Here is a 27,796-nt window from a genome sequence, read left to right on the forward strand (position 1 = left end):
GGGAGGAAAACAGGAGAGGATGGAGGGCAGGAAAACGGGAGAGGATGGAGGGCAGGAAAACAGGAGAGGATGGAGGGCAGGAAAACAGGAGAGGATGGAGGGCAGGAAAACGGGAGAGGATGGAGGGCAGGAAAACGGGAGAGGATGGAGGGCAGGAAAACGGGAGAGGATGGAGGGGAGGAAAACGGGAGAGGATGGAGGGCAGGAAAACAGGAGAGGATGGAGGGCAGGAAAACAGGAGAGGATGGAGGGCAGGAAAACAGGAGAGGATGGAGGAAAACGGGAGAGGATGGAGCTGGAGTGGGAGCCAGCACTGACCCACAGCAGCTCATGGCCCTCTGCGCACTGGACAGAAGGAACAAAACCATAAATAACATCAGTGTCTCCTGCTCCCACTGCAAGCACAGCTTTCTGCAGGACCCTGAGCAGTGCCCCTGCAAGGTGCAGGTGCCACCTCCCTGGCAGGGCACAGATCAGAGCAGCCCCTGCTGCTGAGCCCTGCCCCAGCTCCCTCCCTGGCAGCCTCTCAACCCTGCAGAGTCTGGCTGCCCCAATCAGCATTTTTAATCACTGGGGATCATTTAGATTTAGAACAGTGCTGTGCTCTGCACCCAGAGCTCAGCCCCATAAACGATTTCTCCTCTCCCCCACATTCCCCCTGTGTGGACAGGGATGTTTTCAGACTCATTAAGAGGAGCAGTATCACTTTAATCAGCCTCTTTAAAATAACAATTCTGTGTGCAAACTGACAAAGTCATTCCCTAGGTCCTGCCAAGCCCTTTGCCTTAGGCAAAGGAGCTGAGACGTCCCTTAGCATCAATTTTGTTTGTTTATTTATAAAGTTCACATGTTTGATCTTTGTTTAGCAGCTGTTTTCATCTCCCTGTCCAGTGGTAAGAACACAGCAGTTCTTCTCTTGAATCATGAGTTCCCTTTTCCCAGCCCTGGAAAGCATCCAGCAGCAGCTTGGGGAGCTCATCCCAAATTTAGGCAGCTCAGGGCAGGAGGTTCTGTGGGGAGAAGGGCTGCTCCCCCCACTGCTCACCAGGCTCTGCATCCCCCTGAAATTAAGGTTTTCATTAATTACCTGGTGACTAACTCACCTCCAAGACTCTGATTACTTTCAAACGTTGCCATCACGACCCCAGCTTGCTCAGTCACAGCTCTTGGCAGTCCTGGAAAAACACTCACCCAGATTAAAACCCTTTGGTACTGCCGGAGCTGCTGCACCTCATCTGAAAGCAGAGACAGCAAAGAAACCCATCTGAAACTCAGGACAAGAGCTCTGAAACCCAGGAATTCTGGGGCACCACAGCTGGTTATAATGTCAGAAATAACATCAATTCTGCCTTAAATCACATCAGCACTGAAAAAACCCTACACCTGAAGGCCAAAAATGGAGAACATAATTCCTAGGAAGTTGTGTTGTGCAGTTCAGCCCATCACCCTGCAGTCCTGGATTGCACGTGAAATGTTCAGAAATAAGAGAAAGATCTGCTTGGTAGTGAAAATATAATTTTATTTAACAATAGCTGCCAGCAGTATACTGGTATATCTGTAAAAGATGTTCCAGAAAGTGAAAGACATAAGCAAACTACAACAAATTGTATCAACTCTTCAAGTATTTCTGCAAACCACGCTCCAATCCTTGATGTCCTGTCTCGGGAGTCTCCATCCCTCATCCTGCTCCCACCCCCTCCAGAAACCAAACTCAGGAGTTGGTGGCACAGGTTCTGAGGCAGATGGAGCATTTCTCACTTGGGTTACAGCCTTCTCTGGATGGGTTCAGGTGGTTCTGAGTGGCAAAGGGAGAGCAGCAGAGTTGGCTGCACTTCACCACTTTTTGTTCTGCACCCAGATAGGCATCAGTGGGTTTGGCTCCAGCAGCTCCCATTTACTCCTGTCTGTGCTCCTTTGATACCAAATGCTAATTTGCTGCTTTAGCATAAAAATTTGATTACATCTCTCTCCTTATCACGGAGCTCTCGATCAGTTTGGACATGCCCAGTGTGGAGAAAACACTGATTTTATGGGAGAATGCAACGCTCAAGGCTGGGGCTGCCTGGTGGGACACCCAGGGAAGGGATGGACAGGGAAGCTGTGGAGGGGCTGGAATTGTTCCCCAAGTCCCACACGCCTCTTGTTCCACAGGCAGCCTTTCCACAGCAAGGATCTCCCCAAGAAGGAAAGCTTTGTTAAGGGGAAAAAAAAAAAAAAAATGCACCCAAGGATAGTCTGTTCTCCCACACAAAAACAGGGTGCAGGTGATGGATTTTCCCCTTGTGATCAGGAAACACACAAATCACCTGTTTTAATGTGAATTTAAGCATATTTCAGCTTGAGAATAAAGTAAGTTATTCAGCATGCTAATACATGCAACCAACTTGCAAACTGGAATGCCTACTTGAAAGGGTAACTGCTGTTTTTAAATTGGAGAAGGGGCTAGAAGCAGCATTTTAAATTTAAACAGGGGGTAGATTAATTGCTGTTTGATGAAATTAAAAATGCATTTAAAGATCAGATTGTAAACAAGTTGACAGAAGTCAAGAATTTACATAGTTATGAAAGGGCTTTTTTAATTAGTGTGGAGCTGGTGATTGGGGCCAGATGAAAGTGCTCTGCCCACAGCAGACGCTGCTCTGCAGGGATCACCGAGGGAGCTGGAGCTGCTCTCTGCACCAGCCTGCTGCTCCCTCCCGAGCCAGGAGGGGCTGGGCAGCTCCTGCCACAACAAAACTGCAGCAGGAAGCCCGAGAGACACCCAGGACAGCTGCCATGCCAAGCTGGTGCTGCTGGAATCCCACCTCGGAGGGAAAGGCTGCTCTGTGCTGAGATAAGGAGTGCACTGTCACAGACAGAGCTGGAGCTGTTTACAAGCTCCCAGACACAACCAAACCACTGAAGGGGAAGGGTTTGAAGGCTGCCTGAACAGCAGAGGGGATGGATTATGTCAGCAGAAGCCTGAGTTGGTGTTGAAGGAGCTCCTGGCTGGGGGTGCTCTCCACTCCAGGGTTGTTCCCTGGCAAAGGGAGCACAGCCTGACTCCACAACCCCATCAACACAACTTCCAAGGGCCATCCTGATCTGTTTTTGAAAGGAGAGCTAAAATCTTCACAAAGACATGCCCACAATCACGTGCTTCCTACAGCTTTGTGAACCCTGTGGTGGCCACGAGCACCAAGCCAAGGAGGGTTGGTTTGGGGATTTTTCACCCTATGTGTTGTTAAAATGCTGTTATCTAAATAAAAAAGTCATTCCTTTTTCTAGATGTCACGTTGTAGCAGAGACTGAAGCCCTACAGAGGATTCTTATGGCTGAGGAACTTTATCCAGGAGGGGAACGTGACATTAGAGTAATTAATTAGAGACAGTAATTAACAAAGGGTCAAGGTTCTCCTAACCAGGTCCCTCCCCAGGATTTCCCTCTGTGCCTAAAGGTTCCTGTAACAAATCAGTTAAGTGTGTCTAAGAGAATTGCCTTTGAAAGAGATGTGACAGGATTACTAAGTGCCTTTATATTGGAATTCCAGCTCTAGGAAGGCAAGGCAAGGCACCACAATATGGATCTGGCTCTCTACCTCTCCTATGTCCAGCTAACTCCATGGTACATAAAGTAGCAAAAGCAGGATGCTTAGAAAAGTCAGGCTGCTTTCCAGAAAGCCAGTGCTTTACCAAAAAAAAAAAAAAAAAGAAAAAAATTAGTGTATAAAGGTGTTCATGTGAGCATTTCCACGTTATTGCAGAATGTTAAATATTCCAAGAACAACCTAGCAGGAATAGCACTTTCCAGCTTCTAAAATCAGTTAAATATAAAAGTATCTTTACAAAAAAAATAGGCATATAAGTCTAGCATTCTTTGGAGTTGTTTATGATGGTCTTTTAAAAATAACCTAGCAGTTTATTTCGTGCATCAAAACCATTAATTTTAAACAAGAAAACTATTCCCTGGTTTAGAAACATTTGAAAATTGCTTTTAAAAAAATTGTAGTGCTATTCCTCAGCGTTGCTGTAAAAAGATTTAAGTATAGTAGTGCAATGATTATGAGTATGCAAAACTGCAGTCCAGGTGCACAGAAACAAGTGGATCAATTCAATGGAAAGGACTGGATTCCACCACCATTTCTTTACAAAATTCCCAGGTTTCCATTCAGGAAAAAAAAACCCTACTATCATTTAAGGCAAATGTTCTTTTTAAAGGTCACTTTAGCTTTCTTCAGGGAAGAAAGGGCATTAAAAATTCCCATTTCATGGCTCTCAGTCCATTTTGCATCACTAATCATTGCACTGCTATTCCCCACCCAGAGTTAGGACACTACAGTTTCCATGGATTTGGGCTATGACAGAACAGATTTTTAAGTAAAAATCACCAAAAATACCTATACAAAACAAAAAGGCTCTTAACTACCAAAAAGAAAGCCACTTGCAATTCTTAAGGTGAACAGAGGGCAGCTTCCAACTCTGCTGTTTCCTGATGGAAAATCCTGACAATTATTTGTCTGCTGCAACTCAAAATTCATACAATGCAGGTGTTTCAATATCCTCAAGTTCTTGAAGATGCAATAAACATCAACTCTGAGCTTTGAGCTTCCTGGCCCAGCTCTCAAGCCTGGATTCAAACTTCCCTGATGCTGAGGTCATTCAAATCCAAGGTTCACATTGAGTCCATTCTCAACCATTATCATGAATTCAAATCCAAGAGATTCTTTTAAAAATACAACAAAACAAACCAACAAAACATTGCCAAATATTTTGCAAATGGCTCTTTTGGATACTAAGTTCCCTTCTCTATGTAAATAGGATAGACAAGCAGGTACAGTTCAACGTGTCACAGGCATGACAGGTGTGTACAGGTCTTCTGGAAAAGCAATAAATTCCAAAATACATAAATATTCCTTGTACCATACAGTGAGACAGGATCCTAAACCAATTCCTGGCCAAATCATGGACCAAATGTTTACAGAGAAAAGCAGCAGGGGCGAGCCAACCCCTCACACTGAGGAATCCAGAGTCACCCAGTGCCACAGGAGCACGAGTGCATCGATCATTTGCAAAGGCTGTGAGAGGAGGTCAGGAAAAACAAGCCTGTAATTAAGTCTGCAAACTTTAGGTAATTACTGTACCTGGTCTATCCACGTGACTTGGAGTAACTGGGAGTTCATGCAAAAAACAATTGCTATTGATATGAAAAGAGCAGTCTGTTAGAAGCATTGTTACGGGATATGCAGGACCTCATCCTTTGCAAGTGCTGCTTACTTGGTGAGTCTCTTGGCTACATCACTGTAAGCTATTTCAATCTCCTTGTCTCCAGGACAGGTGTTGGTGAACTCATCCCTGCTGTAAGCATTTGTCAGGTATCTCCAGATCCCTGTCATCTCCTTGGGAATCTCAAAGTTGCGGTATTTTTTGGCCACCACCTGGAAAAAAATAATTACATTATGAATTTACAACCTTCACTTAAAACACTTTTCCAGGCCTGGCCACTCTCTTGTGAAGTTAACTTCCAGCTTGGACTCTTGGGATGACTCCTGCAGTCTGCAGAGGCTGCTCCTGAGGGATGCCCTGGCCCTGGCTGCTCCTCAGGGCTGCTCCTGCCTCACTCCCCTTGGGGCTGTCCTCACCCAGGGAAACTCCTCTGCACCAGGCAGAACCTGAGCCTGTGGCTCCATCTGCAGTACAGAGCTGACACAGACCACTGCAGGCAGGGAGAACCAAACCACACTGATGTGGGCACATCTGCACTCCTGTGGCTGGCCCAGGCTGCCTCTTCCAAGATTCCAGCTTGGTTATTTATCCGATCCCTTTCTTTCCCACTGTGTCATTTACTTTTTCCTGGAGCAGTTTCTCTGCAGAAGTGAGCAGCCACCCACTTCAGCCATTACCTGCCCACCTGATCTTCACCCTCCTTGTCCTTGTGAGCTCTGCAGCTCCCTGAGAGCACGAGGTCAGTGCAGGGAAATGGGGTTTGGCTCTCTGCTGCCCAGCCTGCCCCCAGCTTCACACCTCTGCTCAGAGCCCTTGTGAGTGACTCAAACCTTGCACAAATTCAGGTGCTAACAGTTCTCTTTCAAGTATTGAGATCTTTGACATCAAATTTAAATAAGATTTTAATTCAGGTGCTAACAATGCAGTTAAGCTTACAGACAGCTGCAATCAGCTGGGCTGGGGAATGCCACAAACCACAGATATTTTCTGCTGCATTTTCCCTTGGTTTTACCTTGACAATGTGCAGTTTGGGCAGCAGGTTGCAGTCGGCCAAGGTCATCTCGTTGCCATCCAGGAACCTGCGGGTGGAGACGGTGACATCCTCCAGGCTGTTCTCATCGATCTCGTCAGGCAGGGGGGAGTTCAGGTACTCATCCAGCTTCTGCAGGGTTTTCAGGAGGCCACGCTCTAAGGCTGCACAGGAAGGCATGATTCAAAACAAATATTAAACTGAGACTGAATATTATTAAACTATTAAACAGAGCTGAAATACAAACCCCACATCCCCGTGCTACCCTGAAGGAGTTCTAACCCTTGGCCAGTTGTTGTGCCTCCGTGCTCACCAGAACACTGCAGCTGGACCAGAATCTCTTTAAATATCCCACATATGCAGGTTATTTAAAAGCTGGCTAATACAGGAGTTTGCACTAATTTAAAATACTGTAAGACTGCCCACAAGGGTTTATTTTTGGTTTAAAAAGTGGCTTATGTCAGTTTCTTAAGACTGCATCTAACTGGCTTAAACTGATTAGAATTAAGCTATGCTGGGGTTTCTATACATTTAAACATAATCTGTTTAATGTCACATGCTCAGCAAACAGCCCTGACCAAGCAGAGCAGCCAGGCTGGTGCTGGAACACGGCGGGGTTTGGAATGGAGCAGCAGGTTTGTGGAATGCAGCAGCAGAGGGCAGCACACCCCATAAAATCCCCGTTTATTTCCCAACTGTTGACAAATATTTTGCATCTCTCCCTTTGAAATGCAGCAGAAAAGAGCCCTGATTCCCCGAGTTTGGTTTTACCTCTAAGTACTTTGAGGACAAAATTGATTTGTACTGAGCTACTTAAAGGGCCAGCTGTGAGTTCTTTACCATTTATTGATCCCTCTTGTGAAATCTCCTGTTTTCCCTCCGCACAGAAAGGTTTTAATCCTTTAATGGCAGTGACACAAACTAAACTTAGCTCAGAACTCTGAGTGGGAGCCCTCAGTCCTAGAGGGGTGAAATAAGAGCAGCAGAAATTCAACCATTGGGGCATGACACAAACTCTGCCTGCAATTTGCTTCTGGATGTTGAAACATTTATCCTTCATTCAAGAGTTTTGAGTGGCTGTTGCACAGAGAAAATCCAGTGCCAGAGATATTTACAAACCATAGACACCTCACTGAAATTCTGACTGAAGTTCTCTTTCAAATGTTGAAATCTTTGACATTAAATTTAAATAAGATTTTAATTCATGAGACTCTAAGGTTTCCACCAACATGCAGCTAAACCTGTCAGGGAGACACTTCCCACAAAGCTGCTCTGAAAAACAGCAGACAGTGACAGAGGAGTGCACTGTCCCCCCAGTGACCCACCTTCATTAGCTTCTGGTCTAGAGTTCTTGATAAAAGCAGAGAATTTGGCAAATATATCCATCCCAGCAGTGTTGGATTCTGGATGCTTTGGTGAGAGTTTCAGGTACCTGCAAAGCAGCAAGGAGCAGATCTCCAGCACATTCAGCACAATGGTGCTCATTATCTGTTAACTAGCACAAAATGACATTTTGTTACTGATTTATCCTTCTCCAGACTGGCTCCTGACGCACCACACACTGAGGTTTTTAAAGCCAGCACCTTCCAGAGGGACACCAAAGCACATTGCTGCTTTCTGGATGAGACACTTGGAACAAGCAGAGTCTGAGGAGCCCAGGGGCACCAGAGCTCCCTCAGCCCAGTGCTGCCAAGGGGCACATCACTCATCTGTAAGCAAAATGCAGGGTTTTCCATTGCAATTAGCATCAGAGAATTAGGGACTCCACATCTTTTTACAAAAGCCTGAAGTTTTGCCATGCTGAAAAGACAAAACAGTTCAGTCTGTTAAAGGCAGTGTCTGGATCTGCCTGCCAGCTGAAGAGTAGGAAGCCAAGAGTCTGGAGAAAGTTTGAACACATGAAAACAAATTCTCACTACAGTTTAGGACTAAGCTTTGTGCAGCAGACTCATCTTCATTTGCATTATTTGGACACAAATGTGCCTGTCACCAAAACCAAGAGTTTGAAAGTGTAGAAAGGATGACTGGGGTATACAAAGGATCATTTTAAAATAATCTCACAGAGAAAACAGTTTTTGATCTGAAGATGAGGGAGCTGAGGGGAAGAAGGTATGACAAGCAAGAACTTGTCATAGTTTATTGATGCTGTCTTCAGTTTATTGATGCTGAAGAACATCTTACTTGGGGCAGAAATCCCCGGTGTGAGGTGACAAACCATCAGTTAACACTTACTTGGGTGGGGCCAGAACATCTTCCAGGAACTCTTCAATCTTGTTCACATCTGTCCTCACTTCCCCATTGTATGTGATGAAGGGGGGGTGAGTGCCTGGAGCCAGGTTCTGAAGGTCTGCTGGTTTCCTGGGTGACATGCAAACCCACGGAGAGTAAGCAGGGGACAACATTTCACTGCTATGACCACAAAAGCACTGCTGAGGTTTCCACATCCTCAGTTTTAAATCGTTTTCTTTCTAAAATGTGAGTTTACAACTAAACATTTTGAATACACTTGGTAGCAATGAATTTAAAACAGTTAAAAACAATTTCCTCCTACCTCTGGCTGTGTTTATTCTCACCTCAGTACAATTTTGACTAGAAGAGGGACACCTATAGACACACCTCATGCTCTCCCTCTTTCCCCAGCCCTACAGAGGAGTTTATATATAGCATAATCTGTGCTAATCCTGCCCCCTCACACAGAGCTGCTCTGCAGAGAAGAGCTCTGCCCCAGCCCAGTGTACAAAGCATTTATTACATGCTCAGGGAGGCTGGTTCCAGGCAGGCTGACAGATGCTTGAACATTGTGTTTATAATTATGCTTCCGTTTCCCCCAGTGAAAAAAGGTGTTTACAAACAAGAGCAGCACACCTGGGAGAGCAATCCCACATCAGGATTATTCATGAGAGAAACAGCAAAAAGCTGAAATTTCAGCCATTTCCAGCTCTATGTCTAACTAACATTGCCTGGCCACCACCCCCTGCTGGCCCAGCAACAACAAACACTGGCCCAGCTGAAAGCTCTGCCAAGGCAAAGCTGCCCCTTGGCTCCTGCTGGAACAAATCCAGCCTGGCCCTGACCCTGAGCTGGGACTGAGCCCTGCCCAGCGTGGCTCCTGAGCCAGCTCCAGGCATGCAGGAGCTGCATTTACTGCAAACTGCAACTGCTCTTCAAGAAAAGCTCCCGACACCAGCAGCCAGGGAAGCTGAGCTGGTGACACCCACAGCCCAGGGCTGCAGGGCCTGACAGAGCAGCTGGACTCTAAGCTGAGCCCACTTTACAATCTATCCTGTTTTCCATTTCTTACAAAAATAAGAAGCCCTGTCAGAATTTCATGTCCTGCCCACTGCTGCCCCTTTTATAGAGCCAAGGTGTGCTTGCTTGTAAGACTGAATGAGAAAAGTGATTTTCATACTTCACCCTGCTTTAAGCCAGGGGATAGAAACCTCATGAATACAAGAATTTAATTATTTTTAATTTTTAAGCTTCTGAGAAGTTATTTCTCACTAAGAGTTGCCACCACTCTCTCACTTTTAGGATTTAAAGTCTATCATTGGGTAATGCTTTAAGTAGCTTAACACTTCATTTAAATACAGCTTTGTAACTCCCAACAATTACAGGAAGTCATCGTGGCTCCCTTCCAGTTCCCCATGTTGGCCAGATAAAATTCCTCAAAAGGAATGTTATTTTAAAAACAAACAGGGGCAAGACCACAGGATCTGCAGGAATACTCTCAAAGGGAAGCCTTAACTCAGAAACAGATTATTCCAAAGAACTACCCAAAAGGTTTTCCAAAGACCCAGAGTGCATCTCAGAGCACTTCATCCATCCAGTCAGGCCACCTGCATCTTTCAAGGGAAAGAAAGCAGAGATGAAGATGCCACAGCCCAGCTCAGGGTTTCACTTCCAGTTTGCTGCTCCTGCCAGGAGATCCCAGCCCAGCCCTTGGAGCACAAACAGACAGGAACAGCCTTAAAGGCTCAGAGTACAAATTCCCTCAACAGCCAAACAAGGAGGCAATTACTGTAACAGTGACGTTTTCCTTCAGAGATAAAGCTGGAGAGCTTAAAAAAACAAACCAAACCCAAATAAAAACCCTTCTGTAACCACTCCAAATAATTCCAAGATGGTTTGTGCCTAGCCCAAAGTTTACCAGGGGTTTTGGAGGCAGGGCCACATGAATTATCTGGCCATCAGTACCCTCAGAGTTAAGGTAAACATCTCACAGCTTTGCCACAAGCCAGAAGAGCAATTAGCATGCAAATTATTTATTGTAGAGCAGACAAAACCCAGCCCCCAAATGTAACACATTTATAAATGACACAAATACTGCAATGAGGATGGGAAGAGTCAGCAGTAAAACCCCAGTTCCTCAGCAGTATTTCACACTGCTGAAGTTGGATTCACCTCTGGGTGGTCTTTAATATTTAATTTGAATATTCCATATCATTATTTAAGTTTTGCCTGTCAAAGGAACTGCAAAAACTCCAAATGAAGATGCTACAAACAGGATTTCAGCACTCAGCTGAAGGCAAGCTGGCCCTGAGTGCTGCTCCAAGGCCAACAATTGGTTTGTGCAGTGCAGCTCTGCTCGGGCCCCCAGAACAAGGCAGAGCTCTGGCCACTCAAATGCTGCTGCCCAGAAGGGAAGAATGAAGCCTCTGTGTGCCCAAAGAGAGGGAAGAAATGCCTGACTCCTTGCAGAGGGTGGGACTGCCCTGCTGCCTTGCCTGTGTGCACATTCTGTGTGCTGAGAGCAGGGCTGAGCCCTCAGAATGTGCCTTTGTTAGCACGGAGCAGCCTGGGGGAAGGCACACGGCAGAGGCAGGCTCAGATCTTCCTGTGTCCCAAGTCCCTCACTTGTGAACTTTTGTACCCAACACGACCTTTTCAGGCTCACAAACAGACAGAGCTGGCCTTGCTGTTGTGCAGCACTGACGTTATGAGGCAGAGGAAAGCAAAGCCTTTTTTTTGGTTTTGGCCAACAAAATAAATTCCTTTTTTTTAAACAATTCCTGCTCTGCTCTTTGAGTTTGTGTCTAACAGGAACAAAGAGCAGAGGAGATAATTGGCTTGAGTAATGTGCTCACAAAAGCAGTTTCTTGTGACAATATGAAGGCACCACCTAAGGTCTGTTATCATTCTGGCAGTGATAACAAGGGGAAACAGCCCCACGTGACAGCAAACATTTCCTATGGAGCACTTGGCTGCATGTGATGTTCTGCAAGCTGCACTGCTCTGCCACTGGGTATTGAGCAGGCCACAGTTAAAGCTGTATTTAAGGACATCTAAATAAAGTCTAAAAGGAATTCAGTTTATATCAATATCTATTCCAAGCTGAATTAGCTTCAGTGATCCTTTGTTTCCTTTCCCAGAGAACCCCTTCAGTGCACAACACAAAAGTGGTTCCTCTGACCTATTCCCCTGCAGATCTTTCATTTTGCACTTATTTTGTGTTTTCCCCCCTCCTCAACAGGAAAAAAAAACACCCTGAAAGTTTTCCTTGTGTAAGGAAGGTCAACTTTAAACATCTGCAACCAATTTATAGGCTAAAAGTTAGTCTTACATCCCATTCCCCCATCCAATTAACTCCAAGTTGCCAAGGGGACACAAAATAAAGCCAATTCATCAGGAATATTTGGCATTTTAATGATATCTAAACTGGTTCAGCAGTAAAAAGCCTTTCAAACCTAAAATATCTCTGTCCACCTCCTCCTCCTGCCCAGCCCAGGAACTGCAGTAGGTTCAACAACCCCATCATTAAAGGAAAAGGAAATCCCAACCTAGCAAGAGCCCACAAGCACCAGTTCTGCTCCTGGTTTGCACAAGCCACAGGCAGGGCTCAGGAAGATGTGACACATTTGGTTTATGGGCTGGCAGCACCAGTGTTTGCAGGGAAATCCCACAGTGGCCAGAAAAGCTCCTTGAGCAGCTCCAAATGCAGCCAGAGCTGACAAAAGCTGCTTTCTGCCCCTCACCACACATGGAAGCCTTTAGCACTCCCCTCCAGCACTGAAGCAGCAACTCCAGTGATTTTTAAAACCCAAACAAGTCACCTCCCTCAAAAAAATCCCAAGAGGTTAAATCCAGCAGGGTGATTTCCCCTTCTTTGTAGGATTTAGTGCAGAACACTGTGTTTCTCTTGGCTTTATTCCTGAAATTCAGGTTTGGAGGCACTGGCAGCCTCCCCTCTGCAGAGCTGTGACCAACAGTTTTCCATCAGTGCTGGGAAAACATGACTTCACACCCAAAGCAAACACAAGGCCCCTGCTGAATTTAGCACTTTCATAAAAAAGAATGCCCAGCCTGAGGAAATTCAGACTCCTGCATTCACTGCTCACTGGTTTCAGCCACCAAGGTACTCATTTCATAGAGGAGCAGCTGCAGTTTAGGTGACAGCATCATGGCTTAGCTGGCTGACACTGAACAAAGACACAATATTCTGCATTTTATTCCTACCCATTTCACTTGGATTTACCTCATGGGCAGGAATTTTCATTATTATTGCACAATAACCAAAGTGATCTTAGAAACTTTAAGAAAAGGAGGAGGCTGCACATTGTTTGTGACAATTATCCATCACTGGACATTTGACCAGAGGCTGGCTGACTAAAAATGTCCATCTGTCCCCACTTAGGGCATCTTGATGTGAAGTCAGCAAAGGAAGAGTCAATATGCAGTTACAAGAGACTTTGTGTGAGTTTCACAGAAGAGCATCAACTGAACAAATTCAAGAGAACTTACCATTATTTTTGGCTAAACATCAATGAATGCACCATTTGCATCCAGGCTGGCACAGTCAATCATTAGGACAGATTTTAATTTCACAAAACCAGCCTGTGAGCCACAAAAGCTCTGGCCAAAGCTTTGTTCCACCAAGGCTGCTGAACTCTTGCTGGCCCAATAAATGAAGCATTTCTTACCTCTTCAGGTCCACTGTTGTGACACTGAACACGACTCCCTTGAGCCACAGGATCATGAAGAGCCTCTGGGAGAAGGGGCAGTTTCCTATGCTCTCACCATCACTGCCAGCCTGCAGGGCAGAACAGAGCATGAACGTGGGCAGGGCTGTGCCCCTGCAACAGCTGCAGTGAAACACACACTCAGTACAACTGAAATTGCCACATTTGGCAAGTTTTTACTTGTCATGTCCCCTGGCTGCTCAGAAAATGTACAGAGCAATATTTCAGTGATCTGTGGCACTGCCAGTGCTGCAGTGCCCTTGGCAGCTAACATCCCTCCCTGAGCAGCCACACCTTCTGATGGCAGCTTTCCAGTGTCAGTGCTGCTCTTTGCTCTTCTTTATCCTTTTTGTTTCTTCTCCAAGGCATGGCTGATTAATTGCAGTCCTCTCCCCAGCTCAGTGCCTCTATCTCTGCCTGTGCAGTGCTCCAGGGAGCCAGGAACTGACAATTGATTGTGCTGCAGGTGTTGTGAGGAAGGACATAACTGTGAGTACATAGAGACTTCACTGACAATTAAATAATATCCCAAAGCCACTTTTTATAGGCAATTTATCAATCAGTCTTTGTCCCAGCACAACAAAGGCCCATTGGAAAGCAGCAGTGAGCTCCCAGTGATAGCACCCATCTCATCATCGCTCTGACAATGAAGGATGCATTGCTGAGTTGGAAAATTTTAGTTTTTACTGGGCTAAAATGAGGCCCTGGAAACCTTTGTTATAACAATTCAGTCCTCTGAGAACTGGTTCAGTACTTAAAGCAGCCAGAGATGTCAGATTATCCTGACATGTACTTTATATCAGAGGAGTTTCAATGGATTTTGCTTATTATTGTTATTATTAGAGTCCTTCCAAGAGCCATTTTCATCCATGCAATTCTCAAAGCCTGGCCAATTCTTTCATCATCACAGTGAGGAGAATTCAGAAAGGCTTTGAAAGTTAAGAAGAGTAACAGCAGGATTTTCAGAGGCCAGGAAAAGAGAAAGCTTTCAGTGAAACTGTCTTAAATTCAGAAAGCTGTTTTGGTTTTGTAAAGTCACGGGGCCTTTGCAGATAAAGCTGGGTCTCGTTAACAGCTGTTGAGGATTTTTAAATTAATGACTCTTCCTACAGCCAATGGACTCATTCCTGCAAGTGCCCCTCCTGCCAGAGCTTCCCAAGACCTGGTTGTAGATACAGCCAGTTTTCTTCATACCTTTATTAGTGTCATTAACGAAGACGTGGCAGAGAAAGGAAGTTGTTATTCTGCCATAAATTACAAATTGCCTGCTTTATCTTTGGATAGTAAAGTCAAACATGCAGCAGATTAATGGATTGTCTCAAATTCTGTCATGTGTCTGCTCAGGAGACTGGATTCTAGAAGCATCTAGCAAAAGGATAACGTGTTAATATTTAACCCATCACTGTCCCTGCAGACAGCAGGCTGGATTTCAGCAACTCCCCCCTCCCTGTGTTTACACTGGAACTGACATTTCCTACAGCTAAATTATAGATTTATAGTCATCTGCTTTTTCTGCTGCCACGTGTCAGGTCTGATCTACCTTTGGAAAAAAGGGACTGAAAAACACAACACTGCAGCCCATCTAAGGAAAACACAGATTTTGTACTACCCAGGGTAATTCATGCTTTGAAGCAGAAATAATTCTTGAACTCAGAACTGATCTGAGTCCTCAAACTTCAAGCAAAACCTGTGTTACACTGCAGTAACAGCACAGGCTGAAATCCCCATCCCATTAAACTTTACCTGGCCCACTGGAATCCAAGCCAAAGCTACTTTAAAATCATAAACTGCACAAAAAGTTGTTTAAAATTTCAGGCTGACCTGTGGCTTTCATTAAAGTCCATCCTCCTAAGCCAAAATCAAAGTGACCAAAAAAGGCCAAAGGCATTTACTGATCCTGAAACTTTCCTTCTCTCCCAACACAAGTGCAACATTCAGAGTGAACGACCAAGCAGCAGCATCTGCTTCAGTTTAGGACAGGCTTTTTGGGTTATTTGAGTCAGAGGAGGGGATTAGAGCCCAGCAACTCTCAGTGCTGTGAACAGCCCTGATGCACTCAGAGCCCAGCAGCCCAAAGGGAGCCCAGACTGTTCTGTCTGCAAACGTTTGTCCCGTTTCTGCTCCAAAAAGTCCCAAGTTATTCTGAGCACATACTGCAGAAGGAATGCACTCAGAATGCCAAGAAACTTTGGCTGCAGTGCTCTGGAGCCAAGGAATTCTGCTCTGTGTGTGTTTGCCCTAGGGGCCCCTTGGTGATGATGCCCAGCCCCTCCTGAGGAGCAGCCAGCTCTGGACCCCTCAGTCCATGGCTCTGCTCAGAGGGTCCCCACTGAGCTGGCTGCTCCTGCAGGAATCACTCCTGGCTCTGGTTTCCTCTGCCACAACAGAGCTGTGCTGGCTGTAAGCTCTCAACCTTGCATATTAGAAGAATACTCTGAAATCTGACATGATTTGACATGCAGGGGTTAATAACAGAATAATTGTTGTTGTCATTGCCTTGTCTTTGAATTCAGGCCATAAAATTCCAGGATCTCTTCAGTGTCTAATCCTCATCACCATCAGGGCAAAGCAAATATTAAATGTGGACTTCTTTGTACTAACAGGTTATTTGTTATTTAACAAGGTTATAGACATTCTATACCAAGAAGCTTTGGGGTTTTAGTTCAAATTCTTTTTAAAACTGTTCTAAAAATCTTTATTACCAGTAATATTGGTAATATTACTAATGCCAGACTGCCTGCAATTAGGGCTAATTTCCAATTCTACCATTGCACACAAAGGATATGTATTCAAAAACCTCACCATATATCTAATTTCACTGAATTTCAGGTTTTCAATTGCAGGGGTTAGGATCAGGCAGAGGAAAAGTGCCACACCTTCCACACAACGAGGAAAATGGGATTTCTCACTTGTGTGTTTCCCTCTACAAACTGAATTGAATTCAAAAACCTTTTGAGAAGGTGGCAAAAAGAACCTTGTTCATTGTAAGACGTGGCACAGGGAGAGCAGAGCACACACCCTCCAGAACACTGCTCTGCAGTGTTCTATGAAAACAAATAAAGCTATTTTTAAAGAAACATTAAATAAGAAAGGAAGTTCAAACAAGAATGGGAGAGTTCCAGGGCAGTAACACAGATCAGCTGCTCATTGAGAAGCCAGCCTGGTTTATCACAGCCACACTGCAATTCCTGGCAACTCCCAGTGCCCAGCAGCTCAGCCCATGCAGGATGCAGCCCTTGGGAAAGGGAAAAAAACCCCAAATCTGCTTATCCCAGTGTCTGCAGGAGCAGGCTGAGCTGGGAAGCCACCTCCTCCCTTTCTCTTCCCCTGAGCAGTGATTTCATTCAAATGAGACCGTCCAAAAAAACAAAACCCCGGAGAGTAGAAGTAATCAAACATCTGTTTGAGTGGCTGAACAAGCTAAGGGGAGGGGAAAAATCCATTCAAATTGTGAAATGTTTGTCTTTACAGCTGCATAAAAATTAACCTGACTCCTGACACGAGAGCCTGAGTGGATTTACCTTAGCAAGGGAGAGCTGAAGTTTGTTGCAAGACCAACAAAAAGCCAGACAAGCAAAGAAACATTAAAGGGCACAAACCCTTTCTTATACAGCACTGATGTGAGAATTCCAGAATCCTTGGTCCCAAAGATTTCTGCAAAATTGTTTCGAATATGAATCAGTTAAAAGGAGCCCACTACAAGTTTCCCAAGTTAGATCAAATAACTGCAGAAAAAGAATGAAGTCAAAGTGCATCTGATGAGCAGTGTAACACAGCTCAGTCTCTGCCTGCAAAAATAGAACAAAAGGAAAGGGCAGAACACCAGAAGACCATTTCTTAATTTACCCAAAACTCTCAAGGGAATTTCTCCCAGATGTGACATCTTTACCAGAAGTGGTAAAAGAAGTTTGGATGAAGAGGGATAGAGACATTTCAGAAGCATCTCACAGAATACTTTTCACCAGACAACGACTGCAGCACCAAGGAAATCCCCACTCCCCCGAGTGGGAAAGCTGCACTCTGCAAAGTCTAGAAGAATCATTTTCCAGCCAATAAACAGACTGGGGGGAAATGAAAATGAAAGAGAGGGTATGTTCAAATTCTGAACTCAGTAATCTTGAAATATGTCGTGAGTTGTAACAATGAAAACCAAACCTGCTGAGAAAAGTGCATGAGCAACCCAGCATGATGCAAAGCCATTGCCTCAAACCAGCAGATAACAATCAATCCTGCATGCTTAATGAGCAGTAAGCTCATTCCAAAAGTGAGTAATTAATAATAATCCTTTAAGGATTACTGTTTTGAAAGGAAATGGTTTAAGGTGAACTAACAAAGCCATTCAAGTGAAAAACCTGCAGCAGCTCCAAGGTCTGAGATAAAGGAGGAGAGGATTCAGAAAGGAGTGGTTTGATGTTCCACGCATGAAAAGGCTCTGCCTGGATCAGCCCAAATCCCTGGACCTTTATCTTGCCAAGCTGAACAGGCACAATTGTGGTGCTGACTGAGGGTGTTGCAGATAAGAGGTGAGGAATTGCAGCCATGGAAGGAGTGACAGCAATCGATGTCACAAATGCTCCCCACAGTGCCATTACTGCAACTGCTCCCCGTGCTCAGGCAGGGCTGGCTGAGCTCGGGGATGCTCTGGGCTCACACCCACCCTGCAAACCCAAGCAGGCCTTAAAGGCTCCCAGGGGCTCAAGTATTGATGGATATTGATGCTCTCCCCTGATTCAACGAGCAGAACAAGTGAGGAGGCAGTGAGGTGCAGGGCTGGAAAAGCTTATCTGCAGTAGGGCTCCACTCCTTGCCACCCTCCCCGAGCTGCAGTTTGAGAAGGGAGTTGGTTTGTTCTTAGGGGAGGAACAGGTCAGGGAGCAAGGCAGAGTCCAGCCCTGATTAAATCCGGTTCAACCAGATTTAATCTGAGGGCTGAGTGACAGGGACACTTCCTCCTGTCACCTCTGGCTCTCCAGGACAGGGCACAGCTGGAGCCACGGCCTCCAAGGCAAAGCTTTTCCTTGTGCCACATGAACAGAGCACTGCAACTCAGGGCTGGCACAAAAAGGGGGCTGAGAGCCCCAAGAACTTCCCTGCCACCAGGAACAAAAGCAGGAAAGGTGGGAATCAGGGAGAAAAACCAACAGCACATCCTGCAGAGGGTTCAGGACATCAGAAGGGCCTTTTGAAGGTGAATTTTTAATTTGGTAACACTGTGTGAAGGTAAACTCTCAAGTCACAACCACCACACCCTGCCCAAATTTAGCTTCACTGGACAACTTAGGCCATCACTGCTACTTTAAACAGCCATTCCTTTGAGAAAAACATAGGAAAATGGAAAACAAAAGCATCAGGTCAGTGCTGACACCAGGAATTCTCTAAGATAATTAGCCTAAGATAATTAGTGTACATTTGCTATATGTTGACTGACATTAACACACCCAGAGCAAAACCAACCTGAGTTACCACTGCCTCTCATGACCTCTATCACCATTTGTAACCAACTCAAGTTCCACTTCAGCTGAAATTCCTTTAAACTCAAAAAATACTTCAAAACAATTCACTCGAGTGCCTGTGTTTACCTGAGCTGTGGCTCTTTCAGCAGGGGAAGGAATGTTTGCCAGCCCTTCAGTCATTACCTCTCTGATAAGTCCCCTCTGTGTCACACAGCACACTGGCACAGCCACTGACCATTTTAGGATGATGCTATTTTTAGTGCTGTGATGCTGCTCCCAAAAAATCATTAGCAGACTTGTCCTGCACACTTTCCTGCAGCTCCTGCTCATCACTGCCCAGTTCTCACTGCAAAGCTTTTGGAAGATGCTGTGGGATCCTCCTGGTGTAGGGAAGTAAATTCACAATTCAGCAGAATTTAATTAAGTGCTTCTAGTCCTTTGGAGAACAGGAATTATTCCATGCTCATCCTTTGGGAGAATCAGACGGAGAGTCCCCAAAGCTGCTTTAAATACAAATCACCATTTTCTTCAGTGAAGAAATGAGCTTAATGACAGGAACATAAAACTCTGGGTTTATTGTGGACAGGCTCAGGACACTTCCTGGGCTGGCACAGGAAAATCCAATTACTCACTAATGGCACAGGCCTGGCATCTCTGCTGTGGCAATACCTTGAACAGAGAGCTGGTGTTGAACCAACCCCCCAGGATCAGCAGGGCCACGCTGACTACAGTGTGCTGGGCAACATCTTGACACAATCTTGCAATTTGCTGGTAGGAAACTGCTGGCAGACAATTAACTCTGCAGCACTGAGGGTTTCTTTTACGCCGCCTGAAAGTTGCCTTTGGGTCTCCAGCACACAAACCTAGAGCAGGAATTGTTCATGACAGTGATTCTCTCTTCCTGGACTTATTAAATTTGCTGAAGTACAGTGTGTGCCTTGGCTACAGCCCAAGAGACCCATTTCCAAACCTCCCCCACCAAATCATGAAGCACCAAAGTGAGAGGAAAGAACAGCAAACGCTGTCACTGGGGCTCAGAAGAACCAGTCAAATCTGTATCTGTGACATTTCAGAGTTCTTCAAATAAACCTCAGACTGTGCCTCACTTCCGTGGGACAGGAAAAGAGAGCTGTGTTTGTGGTATTTATAACCCCCTTTAGAGAGATGAGCAGAGAGAACAACCAAGAGCTGCTGCAGCCTCACCCCGGGCTGCTCCTCCTCCTCCTCCTCCAGATCATCCCAGCCCAGCTGACTTGGGCAGAACCCTCCCGGGAGCAGCAAAAGCCAGAGTTTGATGTCAAAATCCCAGCCCAGAAGGCTGGCACGAGGCAGGATGTGCAGCCAGGGCACTGCCCAGCCCGGGCTGTGAGCAGCAGGGCCCCCAGAGGGGCAGGAGGACACAAACTGCCCGGGTTCTCAGCGCAGTCCTGGGCCTGCTCCCCGTCAGCACCAGCAGCACATGCAGAGGATCTGGGGAGGAAAACATTATCTGGGAGCAGACGTGGGGCTGGAGTTTCTATTTCAGTGAAGGGACTGGGGGAGGCCTGCTGTCTGTCCAACACAAGCACAACTGAAAGGCCCCTCCTGACAGAATTCCTGCTCCCCTGGGAGGTGGGACCCGAGTTCCTCCTCTGGGACCTGTCCTGCTCTCCCTGAGCTCCACAACACCGTGTCTCACCTCATGCAGCTCCCTGAAAGGCCACGGAAACCTCCTTAGGACTGCTTTGATTTTATTTTTAGATAAAACCATATTAAAAAAAGCTATTTCCTTTATTTCAGAAAAGCAGCTCTCCAAAGGACAGAGCCAAAATAGTAAAGCTCCAAGAGAGCCAAAAAACCTCTGAGCTGGCCCAGTAGCACTGGCTGATCCCATTAGCTCTTCTCGGGAAAATATACAGATATGACTTCACCCCTGGATTACACTCCTATATTTAGTTTATACCTAATATGGAGATTCAGTGGGGAGAACTCAGTCATTTCCTTTCCTCGGCTAAGTTCCTTGCCCTTTGTCTGGCCAACAATACAAGGAATAAGTCTGAACTCCAAGAGAATTCCCACACAAAGATGTTTGTAATTAACAACACTTTAGATTGTGTTTTTCACTTCAGCAGAAGCAAACACCCTAAAAATCCAGATTGTGCCACATACGTATTTGACCTGAATTAAAAACCCCAAACTACTCTAAGCAAGATTAAAAATTAACTGTTACCTTTTTTTTTTAGGGAAAAATATTCTAAATAAAGGATTTAAAGCTTCTGAAGTCAAACCTCTATTGAAACTCCTGTGAAGACAACATAACAATTTTGGGTTTGGGTGTTTTTACTGTTGAAATATGCACAAACTCTTAATACCACAAGGGAGCACCTAGCATCTATTTTAAGACTAGAACTATATTATTCCACACTGAAGAAAATGCAGGAAAAAAAACCCCAAAGCTGATTAGGACAATAAGCTGTTTGTTATGGCTTATTTACCAAGAACTTTGAAGATAAAAATCAAATTAGATGGATAACAAATACAGATGTAAGCTATTTTTCCATGAACCATCAATTTGCAACCAACCACCACCTTAATTAAATTTTGTTGTCTTAGACAAACCAAGTGGCTCCCCTGGCAGACAAAAACCACCTTGTTTTGCCCCACACTGTCCAGTTCAGGCTTTACAGAGCTGCACTGCTCAGTTCACTGGGAAAAGAGAACATCTACCAAAACAAGGCAACAAATCCAATTACTGCCAAGTACAGTTATCCAGCCTTAAAAGTCGTTCTTGTGGATTTTTAAGTGGTATGTCCAGCCTGGCCAGAAGCTGGGATTGGTGCAGGCACTGTTACAAAAGCTTGCAGGCCTTGTGTTTGTCACATCACAAGAAATGTTTCATTTAAACACAATCTGAACACACACTGGTGAGAAAATAACAGTCCAGGGCTCTTTTTTTTTGTCCCTTTGAGCTAATGAACACTTAAAAAAAATCAAACGTTTGAGTCCAACAGTCACTTCCCAGAGTATACAGCTTACTGTTTAGCTTGGAGTTCAAGGAATTCCCCAATTAGATTCTTCCACAGATTCCTGGAAGGGACAACTCAGCCTTCAAAAATCCACATCCAGAGAACCAACGACTTCTCTGCTCTCCCACTCCAGGACAGACAGGCTTCTCCTCGAATAAAGGCCTCTGTCCTTGGCCAAGATGAGGTCAGGATAGCCATGGAAGGAGCAGACAGTGCCATGAGTCACTGCAGGCTGGGAGGGGATGATCACCTACTTCTCATCGTGCTGATCCTGTCCCAGGGCCTCCCACCCACTCCCTAAGTTGATGTAAGGGTTTCTCATACCTCGTTACTTCTCAACAATCAAGCATCTTCACGGCCACACAAACCTCTCTCTAAAGAGGATCTCACTCTCTTTACCATTTTCACAGGAATGCTGGTGCTCAGTGCCCTTCCCTGCTTGGTGAACTCATCACTGCACGCTCAGTCACAGACTGACACACACACATCAGGACAAGCCCTGGATCCTCAGAGTTCCTTTATCCCTGACTTTCAGCAGCCTCCAGGCCCTAAAGTTTGCCCCACAACGTGTGCTCTGACACACAGGCTTTTCCTCCTCTTCAAGCCCTCAATGCACACCCTGAGAAATCCCAGCTGGGAAAACTGAGGACAGACTTTGCTTTTGTAGCAGGCTCTGTGCTGCAGGAATGTGTCCATGGCATGTGTCCCACGGAGGGAGTGACTCACAAGCACCACCACAGAGCCCAGCCCTCAGCCTGGGAAGGGCCACGAGCTGAAATCTGGGAATCCACAGAGTTTTTAGAACCCTCTGAGGGGAAAAGAGGAAAAGTGCTTGAGTGTTAAGACACATTTCAGCTGCAAAGCCAAACAGAAGTTCTCCTGACAATCAGAGCTGTCTGATGTTAATCATTGGGAAGGGGAGAAGGGATGCCAGGGAATACAGCCATTACTCAGAAGCAATTCCTGACTGAAGGAAAGCTAACTCATCTGGAAATGAGTTAACCCTCTGGAAATTATTGCCAGAAGGTTTTAAGCTTACTTACCAATGATTTGGGGAAAAAAAATTACACTTGAGACCATCTCTGCACTTTTAAACAACTCTGCACCAAGAGCACCAGTTCCTGCATCAGCAGCCAGACTCAAATGAAAAAGCTGAGGATGTTTCTGGCTGTGAGGACTTCCCCAGGCAGAATTTAAAGGAATTACAGTTTGCTGGCCAGAGAAGGAAAAGGCCTGATTTATACCCAGTGAGCACAGGATATAACTGAAGGGTTACACCTCCGTTTACAAAGGGCTCCTTTACAACACTCCCGAGAAACAACCCTCACATGACATTCTGCTGTCCACACCAAACACATATCACAGACAGGCTGAGGAGGTTCTCAGCTGCTGAGGTTACATCAAACCCTCCAAGGATCATCTGGTGCATAAGGAGGAGACTTATCTAATAAGATTATCAAGCAATAACCCTGCCAAGACTATCTCTGAGAAGCAGCACTGCATGTCTCCAATCCTGTTATTTCCTGGTACTGGTGTGCCTTTAAATCATACAGCTACTTTGTGGGTGAACAAAAAAATAAAAACTGATGACAAAGAAGCTCAGGGATGGTTTGTTATAAACCAAGGTACAGAGCTACAGGGCTGCAGAGTGGCACAGCACAGCTTACATAAGGGAATGAGCACAGGGTGAGACAAAGGCAGACCTGAATCCACACAAATCCATCCCATGGAGCTGCTGCTGGAGATGCTCACATCCCCTTCCTGCCCCAGCCCTGCACTGAACAAAACAGACCCCAAGACAAACAGGTCACCTGCCAAATCTCTGTTTGGTTCAGATACACAAAAACAGAGCTGCTACAGTCACTGTGGGGTATCTATTAAATGTGAAATCACAGCTTTTTCTTTTGTACTGACAGACAACTCAAAGGTAAACAGATAGTAGACTCTATCTGATTTTCAACACAGGTGCCCCATTTCGCAATGACATCTTATTTGAGAGCTGCCAGAAATCCAAGGTCTGATTAATTAGCAAGTACACACACGTCACCCAGTGGAGAGGGAGACCTTCCTCACTGGTTCCCTACATCTGCTCCAACCCGTGCCATGCCAGCAGAGATACACAACTCTGAATTTCTTGTTTGTGGAGTCTGGTGTTTGTTTCCCTTAACGCTGAACTTGTTGACCCTCTGTGTCTTCACCTCGGTATGAGCAGAGGATGCAATCACTGAGCACCCTCCAGAATGCCCAGGGCTGAGCTTTCAGCAGCTCCATCCTCGCACACTCCCTTGCAGGAACTGCACAGGCAGTTTTGTAACTGTTCTGTGATTTCCACAGGTGACTGGGCCTATTTGACCAAGTCACCTCAGCACGTTTTTTATTTACAATAAAATTCCACACACCACCAACTAAAGCACAGCTATTATTCCAAGTCTGAGCTGCACTCCAATCCCAGAGCTCAAGTTTCTCCAAGCACATTCACCACAATGCAGCCTTCACTGCTCTGAAATGCCACTAGGGCACAGAAAAATATTCCTGTTAGACAATGGAAGCCTCCCTCGTTAATAAAACATGGAACAGACGAGGAAACTAAATGAAATCAGATACATGACGGGTTTTGTCCTAATCAGCTCTCAAGAGAAAAGACTCGGAAAATATTTACACTTGGTTAAAAGAGACCACAGGCAGCCCCCGGCTCTGGAATGAAAAAAGGGCTGGAATTGACAACATTGTGACACCGAGAAACAGAATCACCACTGTAACAGATTTTCTTACCTAAGCACCCTAATCCTGCACGGAGTCCTCACAGACCAAGAAAATACAAGTTACAGCCGATTGATACATTTTCTGGTGGGGAAAATCGTCACCATGTGCTGGTGACAACGCGGTGACAGGGTCACTGCCAGCTGAGCTCCTCCCGGGCCCATCCTATTTTGTTACTGATCACAATTGAACACGGCTCAAACGCCGCAGTTCGGGCACAGAGCCAGCCCCTTTCTCCTGCTTCACGGGTTTGTTTCTCAAGCTTTCATCCCTACCTTTGTTTCATCTCGGGTCTGGCTGCTACAATCCTTTGTGCTCAGGTCATGCAGTCACCGCCCCTGGGCCGGGCGTTGGGCTCCAGTTTGGGCCAGAACTTTTTCCACTACCTCTGCCTGAAGAGCTTCCCTGGCTAACAGGGCACAGGTAGAGCCCAGACACGGCTTGAAAAGTGATTATCTGCTTGGAGAAACTCCCAGTAACTTCGGATTTTTTTTTCTAGATTGTACCTACAACCACGTGGAAAAGCTGCAAGTGAGAGTCCCATTCACAGAGGAAAAAATAATTACTAAAATCCAAATTTAGTGCTCCTTTAGACGGACGCTGTTGGTTCTCTTCAATAAACATATTCTGCTAGCAATTTGTGAAGTGAGCATCTAAATGAGTCAGAAAACAAGATTTTATTTGCCTTACAAAAAAGCTGTCCTGATAATCCTCAATAAAGTGTGGGCCAGGCAGCAACACCCAGTGAAAAAACTGAATTGGTCTGTCTGCTGGGCTGGGGGTTGTCCTTTATCTGAAGGATTTCATAGGAAATAACCTTCACCTGAAGATTGTGAAGGCAGGCAATAATAACCTCTTATTTTAACCTGAACTTTATCCTTAGGGCAGACAGTGCTCAGCATGCAGCAGTCATCCATAACAATGGGAAGTTTTTCTTGAGGGAAAAATCCTCACTGATAACCCAAAATTTAGCCTTTTTAAACCAATGCCAATAAAGAAATTTCATCTGAAAACAACAGAAAAATTCCCTGATTTCCCCCTTTCATATAATCTCACAGCTTTATTGGTCCAATTCTGATTTAATCAGAATGAACACATCTCTCTCAGAACTATTTTTACAGCTTCTTCCCTGCCACTCCTCATGCATGAAATATTCTCTTTAAACACACCCACAAAGCTGATTTCCCTCTGCCCCCAAATCATTCTGCCATCAATCACTGCTCAAATTTGTTTAAAAATAAGAAAAATCAGCTGATGAACTTTAGGACAGATGAAGATAAACGTGTATTTTATATTAAAGATACACTGCTATAAATAATTCAAAGTAATCTGTAACTTCATTGCTGCAGTTGTAAATTCTAACCTCTACACTAAGAGCCTAAATACTCTGACCAAAATCAGGTCTGGAATCCTCCACTGCAACGCTGTCCCTGGGGTCCCATTACTGCCTCTTGATACTACTATTAGCAAGCATGAAAAGAGGGAAAATTCAACACTTTTAGAAAGTATCATTTAAGAAAAAAAAAAAATATATTTAATAACTGATTTCCAAAACTCTAGCTGGAAATTTTCATGTTTATCATAGTTGCTTTTATACAAAGCGATTCCCGAGTTCCCAGATGAAGAGATCTCTGATTTTCTCACTGCAATTGGAAGAAACTTTAAATACTTTTCTGCAGAGGCTTTCATTAAAGGACATTTAAGCAGAGAAAGAGAAGATTGCACAGAGTAATTGGTGTTACTTTTGATATGAAGTAAAAGTAAGATGCTGCATCACAGAGCCCCGGAGGATGCAAAATATTGCATCATACAGCAATAAATGAATGCAAAACATGTGGAGATACCATATGGTATCTTAGCCAGATAAGGGCAGTACAACACATGCCCATTCTTCTAGTTTGGACAAAAACCTGGTGTTACTTTACATATTCACTTCCCGTCATAAAAACGAGACTTTTCGGGGCGGGGAGCGAGGAGTAACTCGTGTTTTTGCTGCTTTTTTGCCGCCTTCCTGCGCTTGGCCGGGCACACAATGCCGAGCGAGGGCGATCCTTTGTGGCGCTCGGCTCTTCCCCCGTGCCAGCGCTGCTGCCCCGCACCCGCGGCACCCTTTGCTCCGGGCGGAGAATCTTCCAGCAAAACGCATCCGGGACGCACTTTTTCCCCCCACCAAAAAAAAAAGTGACTTTGCTTGCGGTCCGCCGGCGCTATCGCCCGCTCCATCTGCGCGCTCTGACTCACCGCGGCTCCCGCACTCCCCTCCCGGGCGCCGGGCACACGCCCTCGGCTCCGCTTTTGTGCCCGCACCGCGCCGGGAGCCGCCCCGAGCGGAGCCCCCCGTGCCCGCGGGGTGGTCGGGGGGGAGCTCCGAGGGGCTCCCCACGCCGTGCCGGGCGGGGAGCGGGCTCCGCGCGGAGGGGCCCGAGGGAGCCGGGAGGGGACTCGGGAGGGGACGCGGAGTCGGGAGGGGACGCGGGAGCCGGGAGGGGGCTCGGGAGCCGGGAGGGGGCTCGGGAAGGGACTCGGGAGCCCGGAGGGGACGCGGAGCCGTGAGTGGGCTCGGGAGCCGTGAGGGGACGCGGGAGCCGTGAGGGGGCTCGGGAGCCCGGAGGGGACGCGGAGCCGTGAGTGGGCTCGGGAGCCCGGAGGGGACGCGGGAGCCGTGAGGGGACGCGGGAGCCGTGAGGGGACTCGGGAGCCGGGAGGGGACTCGGGAGCCGGGAGGGGACGCGGGAGCCGTGAGGGGACGCGGAGCCCCCCGGGCGGGAAGGCTGAGGCAGGGGGCGGGGGGAGCGCCCAACGGTCGCGGCGCGCGCGCGCCCGGCGCCCAGACGGGACGAGACTCCCCCGCCCCACCTCCCCCTCCCCTCTCTCCCTCGGCCGTACCTTGACGAAGAGCTCGATGACGGGCTCCTTGTCGCCTTCCTTCAGCCCGTTGACCGGCACGGACAGCGCCATTGCTCTCGCCGCTGCAGCCCCGAACCGCGCCTCGCCCGCCGCTGCCACAGCCGGGACGGCGACGCCGCTCCGCTCCCCTCACCCGCCCTGCGCGCGACTGAGAGCGGCCCCGCCCCGCGCCTGGAGCCCGCCGGGGCCGCGCGGGATGGGCGGGGCTTCGCAGGGGGCGGGACAAGAATTGAGGGGGCATCGCGGAGGGGGGCGTGGCCTCCCTGAGGGGACAATGCTGGGCAGCGCTGGGGGCGTGGTCTCTGTGAGGGGGCGTGGCCGCCGTGAGGGGACAGTGCTGAGGGGCAGCTCCGGCCATGGCGGTCGCGGAGTCCCCTCAGGGACGGGGGGGACACCTCCGTGTCAGCCATGGGCTCCCCGGGCGTGGGACACCGCCCGCGGCTGATGTCATGTTCGGTGACAACGGCTGGGAGCGGCCTTGGCG

At 46.7% G+C, this 27,796-nt stretch overlaps 1 protein-coding gene across 2 annotated transcripts; it reads right to left on the bottom strand.

Moving 5' to 3' along the window:
- Positions 1 to 1,498: 1,498 nt before the first annotated feature.
- CLIC4 (chloride intracellular channel 4) lies at positions 1,499 to 27,478 on the bottom strand. Of its 2 annotated transcripts, none has more exons than XM_064398149.1 (6): positions 27,292 to 27,478; positions 13,149 to 13,258; positions 8,464 to 8,589; positions 7,557 to 7,663; positions 6,214 to 6,395; positions 1,499 to 5,413 (listed from the first exon to the last, which is right to left on the bottom strand). In XM_064398149.1, exons 1-6 carry the CDS (start codon positions 27,361 to 27,363, stop codon positions 5,249 to 5,251), a joined length of 762 nt encoding a protein of 253 aa, XP_064254219.1. In that variant the 5' UTR covers positions 27,364 to 27,478; the 3' UTR covers positions 1,499 to 5,248. The 2 variants fall into 2 exon arrangements, with proteins under 2 accessions (XP_064254219.1, XP_064254217.1); XM_064398147.1 differs by lacking the exon at positions 27,292 to 27,478 and adding an exon at positions 13,482 to 14,293.
- Positions 27,479 to 27,796: the final 318 nt, after the last annotated feature.

The sequence above is a fragment of the Passer domesticus genome, chromosome 24 (genome assembly GCF_036417665.1).
Source record: "Passer domesticus isolate bPasDom1 chromosome 24, bPasDom1.hap1, whole genome shotgun sequence".
In the NCBI taxonomy this organism is placed as follows: Eukaryota; Metazoa; Chordata; class Aves; order Passeriformes; family Passeridae; genus Passer; species Passer domesticus.

What these genes read in the sequence shown, in the direction of transcription:
- CLIC4 (XM_064398147.1), bottom strand. Translation starts at nt 13,556, where the DNA reads ATGCCTTGGAGAAGAAACAAAAAGGATAAAGAAGAGCAAAGAGCAGCA. An exon ending in ACAACAGTGGACCTGAAGAG is followed by an intron (nt 8,590 to 13,148) that starts GTAAGAAATGCT and finishes CATGTCACCCAG; the next exon opens with GAAACCAGCAGACCTTCAGA. An exon ending in TAGACCAGAAGCTAATGAAG is followed by an intron (nt 6,396 to 7,556) that starts GTGGGTCACTGG and finishes CTTCCTGTGCAG; the next exon opens with CCTTAGAGCGTGGCCTCCTG.